This window comes from Gracilinanus agilis, chromosome 6 (assembly GCF_016433145.1).
Source record: "Gracilinanus agilis isolate LMUSP501 chromosome 6, AgileGrace, whole genome shotgun sequence".
Lineage (NCBI taxonomy): Eukaryota > Metazoa > Chordata > Mammalia > Didelphimorphia > Didelphidae > Gracilinanus > Gracilinanus agilis.
Window position 1 is genome coordinate 203,644,517 of NC_058135.1, and position 13,192 is coordinate 203,657,708.

Sequence of the window (13,192 nt, forward strand, 5' to 3'; positions counted from 1 at the left end):
CAACTCCTTCTCCCCCTCCCTTATTCACCCTTTTCTCTCATTTCTTCCCTCCCCCATCTCACTCCATCTCTTTTCCTTCAATCTTCCTCCTTTCCCTGCTTCCCAAGGCAATGAATCCGAACCTATTTATCAACTTGCTTTCTCTCCCTTCCCTTTAAATTTCCTTCTTTTATTTTTTAAAGTGTGTGTGTGTGTGGTAGAATGGGATAAAGCCTCGTTCAGGTCACTCAGCACCTCTGGCCAGAAGACTCGGATTTGTGCTCTTTTCACCCATGCTCCCTTCCTGCGCGTCTGGAAGGACCCTGAGTAGAGGAGGGGGCTCTGCCCCAGTAGTTTTCTTGGAAACATTTTCCCTAGTGGGAAGGCAGGCAGTACAGTGAAAGCTTTGAGGATGGGAGTGAAAATAACCTATTTGGGTTTTGTATGCCCACTCACCTGTGTGATTTCTCCAGCAAGTTACTTGATCACTGTTTTCCTCATTTGCAAAGTGAAGGAGATTAATTTGATGATCCATAGGCTCCTCTCTCGGCTCAGAAATCTTCTTATGAATTTTAGGCTTTCTGTGCAGAAGATTTCATTACTTTGAGATTCTTTAGATTGCCCCATTTCAGCACAAGATTCTGAATTACTATATTGAAGTCAGCCAGGAGCTTGCCTGCCACATGCTATCTAAAAATAAATTAAAGATAATTTAAAAATCTTTAATTCATGTGAGTTTGACTTGATTATATATGATAATGGGGAAGACTAGGCATAGATTATCTCATAACAAACTGTAGGACATGTAAATTAGGTACCAATTCATAGCATTTAAAACTTCACATTTTAGATGTTTACTTAACCTGGAAAACAGAAGATGTAATAACTTTTTGTGTGTTTATGTGGATAACCAGGAAAACGGAAGCTTGAAGTACATTACAGTTATTGTTCAAAAATCTCACTGATAGATGGAAAGGTTTTTAACTATCTTTTCAAATTGTTTTTGTCCAAACAGTTTAGTGACTAATGCAGTACCAAGAAACACCATCACAAATTGTTGTATTTGAATTGTGTCCTTTGAAAAAAATAGTTGCCTACCATTTGGTGATGTTGGCATAAATGAAGAGTAGTTTCCAAGTTCGAGTAACTTGATTTTTAATTCCCTTTTACTTATTAGCTGTGTGACCTTAGGCTAGTCACTAAACCTCTTGGGACTTCAGTTTCTTCATTTATTAAGGGTGGGATTAGATGACCTCTAAGGTTACACTTCAGTTCTAAATTCAGCAATCCTATGAAATGGCCAAAGACAGAAAAAGCCTAAGAGGGAAAAGCATGTGACCTGAACAGTAGACAAAACTGGGAATCATTGGTTGTATGATAGTAACTTTTTTTAAACTAACTAACATTTTGTAACCTCTACAACACCATTGTGTTTACACAAGAAGAAAATTTAAGATTTTTTGACTTTAAGACCAAATGCTAATTGATGGGAGAACTTTGATTGGTGGGACCTAATTAGATTTAGGCTTGGTTTTGTTGGCCAGTCTTGTTTTATGATTGAGAGTAAGTACCTTGCCTCCTTAACTTAGAACTTAATTAGAACTTAAGAAGTAGCCATTGTTTTCCACTGAAAATTTCTGGTGTACAGAAACTGTTTGAAAATTGAGGAGGAAAACGTACAGGCTATTCCTGTGATTTCTTGTAAGTTACATATTCTTGCAATGCTGTTTACCTCTTAATTTGTTTAGAAAGGCTTTTTCTTCAGTTAGGATAAAATTTTAAAATGAACTTCAGTGTAGCACTTATATAAGAGGACAAATTTTAATGGATTAGTATCCAAACGCATTATTTTCTTTATGCTAAAAAAACGATTCACATTCTGAGAACCATAGAGGAATTAATCAACAAATGGTTAGTGCCTACTATATTCCTGGCACTATACTGGGGATCCATTAGCCCCTGCCCCCTTCATCCCTAGAGAAGCTGGAAGTCTTTGCTTGTGGAAATCCTGAATCTTTTGGTTGTTTGGAGAGGATTAGGCTCCACCCACGTGATGGCATTTAAGAGTTTCTCCTCAATTTAAAAATTGTATTGTTGCAGCTTGGAGTTGAAATGGGAAACTCTTCTCCAACAAATCTTTCCAGCCATAGATGGAAAAGTAGTTATTTTTATTTCAGATATCATTTCAACTTCAGAGACATTATCCCAATTATATTGGCTACTTGTACCCAATCAAAGTATCTATCAGTTCCTCCTTTTTTTTTTTAAACCCTTACCTTCCCTCTTAGAATCAATAATGCATATTGGTTCTAAGGCAGGAGTGGTAAGGGCTAGGCTATGGGGGTGGGGGGGGGTATCAAGTGACTTGCCCAGGGGCACACAGCTAGGAAGTGTCTGAGGCTTGGCTCTTAATCCACTGAGCCACCCAGCAGCCCCCTACAATAAAAATTTGAAACTTAAAGTTTTGATGAGGAAACTTAACTCCAGCTATACAGATAGCCACCAGTTTAGAACTTTACAGTTGCCTGGGGCATTGATTTGCCAGGGTCATCCAGCCAGTATGTATCCGAGGCACTACTTGAAACCCAGGTCTTCCTGGTTTTGAGACCTCTTCTACCTTCCATGCTGCCTGTCATAGACATTTTAGAGAAGAGGTTATAAGATGTTAGATTTAGATTCTAAATTATTTGGTGGGCACTGAGATTGAATACTAAGTAACTGTAAAGAATCAATTCATAACTCACTGTTAGCTTCATTATTAGTGAACTAGCATTTTAGAAATGGACATGTGTGCAAATCATTTGAAAACTATTAAAGTAGGGGGAAAGGAGGGAAAGAGGGATAATGGTCTCAGTTAAGATTAGAGGATATTTTATAGAATCTTCTAGAATGTTTCTAAAATGCATAAATTTGATTATTCAGTACATAAGATACATAGAATAATTTAAACCTCTCTTTTCAAATAACAGACATTTTAAATACCTGCTAATACTGTGCTAGCTAGTCTGGTGAGTAAAAAACAGATTTAAAAGAACAGTGACCATTTGAATTTTGCATTTTATTGGAGGGAATAAAGGTGTGTTTACAGTTAACTTTAATATGAGGGACAATTCAAGCAAAATTCTATGAGATATTTGAATATCTAATAGATATGATGTAGGATCTTCCCTAAGACTGTCACCTAAGACAGTGTTTTCTCTAGTCAGGTCTTTATAACTACTGCAAAACCAAATTTTTCCCCACAACCTTTAGTAGAGACATTATTTAATAGTGCAAAATCCTTTTAATGTAGTCAAAACCATTTAAAATTTCAAAGATTTTCTCATTTGCTTAATAAATGTTCATCCTCTCCACATTTCAGATTTTTTTCCCTGGCTTTTTAAAAGTGATTAAAATTATTTATATTATTGATCCAGTTATTATATAGTGTGAAGTATGCCTCAGCCCATTTTTCTTGTGACTGCCTACAATCACATTGCTAGGAACTGTCTGAGGCCAGATTTGAACCCAGGCCTTCCTGTCTGTATACCTGACTCCCAATCCACTGAGCTACCTAGCTGCCCTTTCATAAGTTCTTTTGATTTTATTCTTCTCTTTGCAGTTAAATAGGCTTGAAACTTTGACATCATCTTTGACTCTTCACTTTTTTGACCCTGATATTATAGTCACCTGCCAGGTCCTGTTGTTTTTTCTTGCATCTGTCTACTCCATCCACACCTCTTTCCTGGACTATTTTATCAGCCTCCTTACCATTCTTTCTGTCTCAATTTTTTCCCATCTCCAGTCTGCCTTTTATATAGTTGCCAGAATAATCTTCCTGATTCACAATTCATATGTTTCTTCCTTGTTCAATAGCTATAATTGGTTTTGTACTGTTTAGGGGATAAAATACAATTTCATTGGCCTGGCATTAAGGATCCATGGAATCTGGGTTCAACCTGAGTTCAATGGACCTTTTTAGGTGTATAAATTACATTTGAATTATACATTCATACATATTTCATTTCAGCACCCTTATCTGTACCTGTCCGAAATCCTTTCCTTCTAGGTTCAGCACAAGTGCCACTTCTTTTTTGAAGCCTTCCCAGATCCTTTTAGTCAGAAGTGTTCACTCTTCCTCCTCAAATTTTCTGAGTACTTTTTCGTGTGGGTTTTTCCTTTGCCACATTTATATTACCTTAAATCAGTCTTACTTCTGTGCATGTTTCAATCCTTCTAATTAGGTTGTAAAAGTACTGAGGGGCTGGGACTGTCTTTCTGCCTTATATCCTCAACTTAATAAGATACTTATTGACATGAATATATAGTCAAATTGAGTTGGAGAAGGGAAAGCAAGCAGTGCTAATATTAATAATGTCCTATGGGGTCGACAGAGCTTATAGCCTCAGAAATAGTATGATATAGTGGATAAAATGTTGGCCAGCCATGGAGTCAGAAAGACCCTAGTCTGACTTCTACATAGTTTGTAGATCTTGGGCAGATCAGATCTCTAGAGATCTCATTGCTGATAAAAAGAGTTTTGAAATGACATCTCTTTTTCCTCATCCTTTTGCTAATTATCAGAAATTCTCCTGAGTGATGGCAAATCTTTTAGATTCCTGCCCCCACCCCACCCCCCAGACTGAGTGCTGTGTCTGTTCCTCACCAAGTGCCAGACATGCCCGGCCCCCCCACCTTATCCTGCACAGGGGAGGAAGGAAGCTTTCCTATTGGGCTGCTGGGCCGAGGGGTTAGTGAAGTGAGGAGTGTCCTCAGTGGGTGTGGGTGGGGGAGGGGAGGGGAGTGGCTGCTCACCTTACCCCCTGTGCACTCCCATTGTGCTGCTGAGAAGAGGGGCAGAGGATGTGAAAAAATGTCTTCAGACACAGTGGAGATGAGGAAGGGAGCATCCCCGCCTGAGTCTCTCTGCTTTTCTAGGAATGAACTTGGGGGAGGAGGGTTTTGTGCCCTAGAGAGCACTTTGAGTGCCATAGGTTTGCCATCACTGTCCTATGTTATTGAAATATTTAGTGTATACCAACGATTTAGAGGAATTGGATTTTGAGATATCCTTTATGTTGGATACTTTCTTATATGATGATTTCTTATTCATTCAGTACCATGAGGATACTGTGCTATCTTGTTGAGCACTACTGAATATGACAAAGTTCTGTGGTTATGGGTTGTTGAGGTCCTTTGTATTATGCTGTACTACCAGTAGGAAAATTTGTCAATATTTATATCTATCCATTTATCTATCTATTAAATCCCCCTTATCTTCCCACTTAGAATCAGTACTGAGTATTGGTTCCAAGGCAGAAGAGCAATAGTAAGGGCTAGGCAGTGGTGTTGAGTAACTTGTCCAGAGTCACACAAAATGCCCAAGGTCATATGTGAACCCAAGACCTCCTGTCTCCTGGCCTGATTCCCTCTACTGAGCCACTCTACTGCCCCATATCTATATTTTAAAAAGTCAACTTTAAGGTTAGTGTACTTTGGATGAGAAGAATCATGAAGAATTACTACTTAAAAACTTTAGGATTTGGAACCAGATGTTATAGCTATGAATCTGAGCTCTTACTTTTGTGACCTTGGACAAGTAATTTCACTGCTCTGGGCCTCACCTTTCCTTATTTAAAATGGTAATCCTATAATACTTGTATAAAAATATATATGCATTAATTTCAGGGATGGGAGGTGAAGTATAGTATTAAAAACTAGGGGAATCTGGAAATCTGGGAATGCATGCCAAGTGTCTGGTGGATCACATGGAGTACAGCAAGGTGGAGCAGTGGATAATAATGCTGGTTTGTAGTCTGGAAGATTCATCTAGGCAAGTTTAGATCTGTCCTCAGTCACTTATTGTGTGACTCTGGGCAAGTCACCCATTTGCCTTAGTTTCCTCATCTTTAAAAATGAGCTGGGGGAAAAAACAAATAAATAAATAAGCTGGAGAAGGAAATGGCAAACCTCTCCAGTATCTTTGTCAAGAAAACCACAATTGGGGTTATGGAGTCAGACACTGAAAACAACTTAACAAAACAACATAACATATGCTTTAGGTGTCATTGTGCATTGAATCTTTTTTTTTAACCTGTTCTTCAATCTTAGCATCAGTTCTAAGACAGAAGAGTAGTAAGGGCTAGACATTGGAATTGAGTGACTTATCCAGGGTCACACAGCTAGGAATGTTTGAGGCCAGATTTGAACCGAGGACCTCTCTTCTCTAGGCTGGGCTCTCAATCCCCTGAGCCACCTACCTGCCCTCTGCATTCGGTCTTGAAGGGAGCTAGCAATTCCACAAAATGAAAATAATGAAGACATTCCAGACATAGAGGAAAAGTCTGTGTAAAGGCAAAGAGGAAGGAGATATGTAGTACTATTTATGGGCAACATATGTAGACGTTTTTCATTGGAATGTAGACTACATGAAGAAATAATTGGAAATAAATTTGGAAAGATTGGAGCCAGATTGAAGGGCTTTAAATGCCCAACATCAGGGTTTCTTTTTTATTCTAAAAGTAGGGAGCCATTAAAGGCTCTCGATTTGGGTAGTGCCTTGTTCAGACTTGTGCTTTTAGAAATATCAATTTAATAATTGCTTGTGGAGGGATGGAATGGAAAGATATGAGAAACTGAAAACAGGAGAATAGTAGGCTATTGTAATAGTGAAAGGTGTTGAGGCCCTGAAATAAGGTAATAGCCCTGAATGTGGAGGAAAGAGGACTGATAAGAAAAGAGGTATTATGAAGTTAAGAGAATTGATAACTTATGACACCAAAATATGTTTTCTAAAATTTCAATACAAATGATAACCGTTTTGTCCCTTAGTTCTTGATTGTTATATAATAATAAAGTTGAAAATTTAAGTAATTTGACTGTGTAGGTGTTTGAACTGAAATAAATTAAATTCTAACAACACCTGATGGAATATAATTAATAATAAGTAAAAATATTTTGAAAATTATGATGTACAAGTAATTTCTAAGCTGTGAGCATAACTGACTTACAAAATCCTCAAGCTACTATAGATTTCAAGCTGGAAGGAATCTTTTGGGTCATGCTGAAGAGTTGAATGATGAAGAAACTCACGTCTAAAGAGGTTAAATGTTTTGGTCAGGGTTATGTGGTATTGAAGGTAGGGTTCAAATCCAAGTCCTTTGTCTCTCTAGAATCAGCACTTTTCCAATTGCACTACTCTACCTCTTCTTACTTTTCCATTTTATCCTTATTCAGGTTTCTCTGTGAGAGAAAAATCTGACCAAAAAAGAACATCACCCCATTAGTTTTTGGTTTTTAAAAAATTTTTAAAGTTTGCTATTTAAAAAAAAAATAGTGAATTATGTTTGGAAAAGTTTTAGGGATTGTTGTGTTTTTATCTTTTCAGCACCTAGCACAGTACTTGGAACTTGGTAGATGCTTAATAAATTACTTATTGATTGATTTATGGATAATAGAGGTCATCTAGATTAACCTTCAATTTTCCTAAGGTTATTCAGATAGTAAGTGGTAGAACCAGGATTTAAGTTCCTTGATAATAGTTCTAGGTCTTCACTGACTTCAAGGCTCAAATTCTGTCCAATATGCTACCACTCTTTCTGAAGGATTACTCAGTAATTTTTATCTTTTGGGGGCCCAAATTGCTCTCATTATAAAGAATATTTTAAATGACCAATTTACTGTTTTTAAGTAGTTACTTGTATTTACTACTTGAAAATATATTTGAAAAATTTCCCCTTGTTTCCCCCCCCCCCCCAACCTCTTCACTTTGATTTTGATCAAATAAAAATACCTTTTTTTTTTTTTTTAGGACTTAATTGCATTACTTTTACATTTATTTTGAAATAGAATGCCTTCTCTATGGTTTTTGTCTGAGATACAGATAAAGCTTCTATAGCACAATCTTATTTTGTTACTAATTTTATGCTATAAACATGGCTACCAATAAAGCAAAAAAACTAGGAATTTTAAATGAAAGGTTTTGAAAACCTTTTTTCCCAACAGATTATTTTAAATGAAAAAAACATTGGTTCATAAAGGACTATTAAATAGTATTTGTTTCTTTAGTCAATACATGTCCAAATATGCATATTCAGGTATAATTTGGCATAAGAAAAATGTAACTCACCTACTTCCCTTTATTTTAAAAAAATTTTTAAAACCCTTACCTTCCGTCTCGGAGCCAATACTGTGTATTGGTTTCAAGGCAGAAGAGTGGTAAGGGCTAGGCAATGGGGGTTAAGTACTTGCCCAGGGTCACACTGTAATGAAGTAATTTTTCCTAAATTACTTCATTACAACACAGCTAGGAAGTATCTGAGGCCAGATTTGAACCTAGGACCTCCTGTCTTTAGGCCTGGCTCTCAATCCACTAAGCCACCCAGTTGCCCCCTTCCCTTTATTTTTAATGATGTATTGTCATTAGTCTGAATTTGTAGTTGAAAAGTGGCAGTAAGAAAGATCAGATTGTATGTGTTGAAATTGCAAAACATCTTTAGAAAGTATAGTTTATTTAATTGAGGGAATTTTCACTATTGTGCTAGACTCAATCAGAAAATAAATTCCACAAACATTTAATTATCTAATGTGCTCATTGATTGCTCCTTTCCCCATTCCTATTTAATTATTGGTCTTGGGAACTGGTGTAATGAGTAGAGAATAATATATAATGGGTAGAGAATAGTCTTAAGATTTATAGGGTATGAATATTTGAATTTTCTTTGGCTACTGTAATCTGATTTTGAAGTATATTCTTTGGTATTTAAAGTTGAATCTTAATTTTGTCATTTAATTGTGGTTAAAAACTAGATCAAGTAGCGAGTCATTGCTGATTTTGGACAGTCATATTTGGGAAAGTGATCAAATTGTGAAATTTCTTGTTCTTTAGATTTATTGCTCTCCTAAACTATTCTTTTTCTAGTGTTAATGTTTTAATTTCTGTAGTTTACACTATATTTCTCTTGATTAATATCCCCAATATTTGTTGTGATACTATTCTAGACTATCTTAGACAATTTATTGAATATTTAGTATCTTTTATTTTTGAAAGAAATGCTTAGATACCTTATATCTAATTCAGGAAATATTTGAAGTGCTTAATTAATAGTTATAATAACATTATATCTTATATATAATGTTTATTATATATTACTTACAATATAGCCTCATTCTTGGAATGATGAATAACTACTTACCAGGTGCTTCGCAAAACAGGTATATAGACATCTTAATGTCTCAGATTATTTTGTGTGTATAGATATACATATCTATACACACACACACACACACACACATATAAAATAATGTTCCTAACATAACATTAATAATGTTGGGGGAAATCATGTTGTAACTTTTATCTTTACCTGAGACCAATCCAGTTTCTTCCTTTCTCTGCTTGACTCTCAACCTTTTCAGGATTATTTATCAAATTTACAATTTTATTCGTGAGGATCTCATTGTCCTCTTAAATATATCCAAAGGAACGTCATAGAACCAGTCCTTAATGTTTTTGTTATTTTACTTGATAATTAAATTTAAAAAAACAGTAGTCTGGGGTCTTAGAAACATAAAATTTTAATATTTAATGTCTTAGTCTTTGGTTTTTAAGATCATAGAAAGGGAGGGATATACAAATAAGTTAACAATAGTAAGGATTATAACATTCTTTTTTCAAGTTAATTTGAATTGTTTTTATTTTCAACACTTATTTCCATTCAGCTTTCTAAAACCAACTTTTCCAACAACAATGATTTCCGTGCTCTTCTGCAATCTCTGTATGCCACATTCAAGGAATTCAAAATGCATGAACAGATTGAGAATGAATACATTATTGGCTTGCTTCAGCAACGCAGCCGGACCATTTATAATGTTCACTCTGACAACAAACTCTCTGAGATGCTTAGTCTCTTTGAGAAAGGGTTGAAGAATGTGAAGGTAAGTTTTAAAATATTTAATATTTTCATAGTCTCAAGTTTGCTCATTGACAAAACTTGCCAGAGTTTCATCAGTTCACATTATATGTTAAGCGCTCTGCTAACAACTGGAAAGAGATTTTTTAAAAAATGAGTCCCTACTCTCAAGTGACTTATATATTCCATCGCAGAGACAACATACCTATGTCTTTCCATATCTACTTTCACAATAAATACAAAATATGAAAAGTTAAAGGCTAAAGGATGCCACTTACTGTTTTTTTGTGTTTAGAGCATGACTTTCATAGTGAATTAAAGTGAATTCTTCTAGATCGTTCCAAAATGCTAAGTCCAGTGGAAACAGTAAAATTTTCAAGTATGTTTGGGTGAATTCAAAGAAAAGTCTTAAGTGACAATCAACTACAGTGTTAAAACTTAGGTCCAAATGCTTCTTATTCATTGTAAGTTTGTTGCCAGTTTATCAACTCTTTTATTTTGTTGTTGTTATTGAAGTCAATAAATATGATAAATGATTGAAGACATTTTTGAGGGTAGTGATTAAGTTCAAAATTTTCTTGGATGTGCTTAAAGTGTTGAGTACTTTTGCCTTTGATCCTGATTTATCTCTACTTCTAGTTTTGATGGAATAGGCCCAGATAGCAACTAGTCACTGTCTTTGCATATTAATTTTACTAATTGAGTTTTTATGAATAATCCTGAGTCTTGGAGAAAGAGAACTAGGAAAGGGTTTGGAATGGATATTTGTTAATATTTTCTTATTTTTATTTATTCATTCATTCATCCATTAATTAATTAGTTCATTCATTCATTCATTTATTTTAAAACTCCCATAACCTTCCCTCTTAGAATCACTACTATATTTTAGTTCCAAGGCAGATGAGCTGTCAATAAGGGCTAGGCAATGGTAGTTAAGTGATTTTTCCAAGGTCATACAATTAGGAAGTGTCTGAGTCCAGATTTGAACCTAGGACCTCTTGTCTCTGGGGTGGTTCTCAATACACTGAAACCCACCTAGCTGTGCCTATTAATATTTTCATATCACTTATCAGAATTGTAATTTTGAGTATAACTTTTAACCTGGCATTTTTTAAAATTAGGGTCCAAATCCTATGATGATACAGATTATGCATTTTCCTGACTTTGACAAAACTGACCAACATTCAAAGATAGATTATAAAATGTGCTTTTCTCATAATTCACTTTTTTGTAATTGTATTAGATGTTTTTACAAAAATTATGGGAATTGCTGTGTCTTATCTTTTTGATACTCAGTTGATGACATTTTAGACCATTTTATTATTAATTTTGATGAAAAATGCAGTATATTAAACTTTTTTTTTAAACCCTTAACTTTCGGTGTATTGTTTCATAGGTGGAAGAGTGGTAAGGGTGGGCAATGGGGGTCAAGTGACTTGCCCAGGGTCACACAGCTGGGAAGTGTCTGAGACCGGATTTGAACCTAGGACCTCCTGTCTCTAGGCCTGACTCTCAATCCACTGAGATACCCAGCTGCCCCCAGTATATTAAACTTTTGATGCATTTGTCCTGACAAAATAAAGGCTCTTTCTGCTTTACTGAGTTATGAGGAAAGTACTCCTGTAGAACCTATAGCTATGTAAAAGTTATTGGGAGTGTTTTATGAGTTAAATTTCTAGATCGAAGTGAGCAAGGGTTTTTTCTCAAAAAAAAAAAAAAGCTACTTTTGATTTCCTTTTATTTAGTGCTTTTTATATTTTGTGAAATATTTCATAGAAGGGACAGTTGCTGAGAGTGTAAGTTGTTGACTATGCTAATGAACTCACGGAGAGACAAATGTTAAAACAAATATCTTAGAGATTTTGTCATCTACAATTTGGAGAATCCTGACTTAGAATGATGACTGAGGTGTGCTCCCCCATTAAACAAATAGGAAAAAAAGGTAGATGCAGAAGTTTTGGAGAACCTCATGGAAGGAATGTCATAAACCCTGAAATAGTGGCAAATAACTGTTGTGCCATCATGTGAACTGGGGTACTAATGCATACTCTAAACTCTGTGAAGGAGGAGCTTTTAAAAGGAAAAATTAGATGAATGCTATTAAATGTGGTTATTTAAATTTGTAAATTGTAGTAAAATTACAATTAAAATTGTAAAAAAAAAATCTTTTTACATAAGCCACTAATTTAAGTGGAAAACACTGAACGTGGAGTTGGTAGACTTAGATCAAAGCCCCACTTTTAAGCATTTACTCTCTGTGTGACTGTTGGCTAGTCACACACAAGTTAAGTGACTGCATGCATTTAAATTTTCTGAGCTTGTTTCATCGTCATAAAATGAGAATAATATGACTACCACTTATTTCAAAGGATTATGAAAAAGAAAGCACTTTGTAAATTATGAAGTACTATTTAAATCTTGTTAATTAGAACTCTTGGAAACAGTATTTTTTTCATTTTATTTCATAGCTAGAATGAAGGAGTTTTGTTATTCAATTTACAATTATTATCACTTAACTTTAAAGTGCTTTAGGAAGTGCTAGTAGTATGTTATCCTGTGACTTCATTTATTGTGTTAGAGAGTCACTATTTTATGTAATATATTTATAGTTGATAATGCTTTGAAAAATAAGTGATTGAATTGTTATATATTTTGTGTATTTAATACTGTTATTCTGAAGGGGTCCATACCATATTGCTTAAAGAGTCCATGATAAAAAAAATTTAAAAACATTTAAAAAAAAACCTAAAACACTGCTTAACTTAATTAGAATTCTGCTTCTCCATAACTTATATTTATTGGTTATTGATGTGACAGCTAGTCAATTAAACACATTTCATTTTCTTTTTTTACTAAGTTTGAAGTGCAAAAGATAACACTAAAATATTGCAGTGGCCTTCCTATTGTTTTTTTCTGTCAAGTCTTTTCCTCCAGTTCATCTATACACAGTTTCCAAAGTGCTATTTCTGAAGCACAAGTCTACTGCTCAGTAAGTTTAAGTGGCTCCCTATGGATTCCAGGATCAAATAAAAACCCCTTGTTTTGTGATTTTAAAGCCCTTTGTAAAGCTGAGCCTAAACCACTATTCTAGGGTTATTACTTTGCACCTCTCCCCTTCACACACTGCTTTCCATCCAGTCTTGGCCTTTTTGCTGTTTTTCATATTTAACATTCCATCTCCTGTCTCTCAGTCTCTGCATAAGCTATTCTCAGTATTTGTAATAAAATACTCTCTCCTTACCTCTGTCTCTTAAACAGTACTCAGCCCAAACACTACCTCCTGTATGAGACCTCCCCAGTTATTAGTAACTCTTCCATTTACCTTG

At 35.1% G+C, this 13,192-nt stretch overlaps 1 protein-coding gene across 2 annotated transcripts in view; it reads left to right on the top strand.

The window, feature by feature from the left end:
* Positions 1 to 13,192, top strand: part of FBXL5 (F-box and leucine rich repeat protein 5) — a 54,021-nt gene that overhangs the window by 5,597 nt on the left and 35,232 nt on the right. The window contains exon 2 of one of the 2 annotated variants that reach the window (XM_044680071.1): positions 9,676 to 9,891. In XM_044680071.1, the coding sequence (XP_044536006.1) occupies positions 9,676 to 9,891 (216 nt within the window). The remainder of the gene's footprint in view (positions 1 to 9,675; positions 9,892 to 13,192) is intronic. The other variant, XM_044680072.1, reaches the window with a different exon arrangement.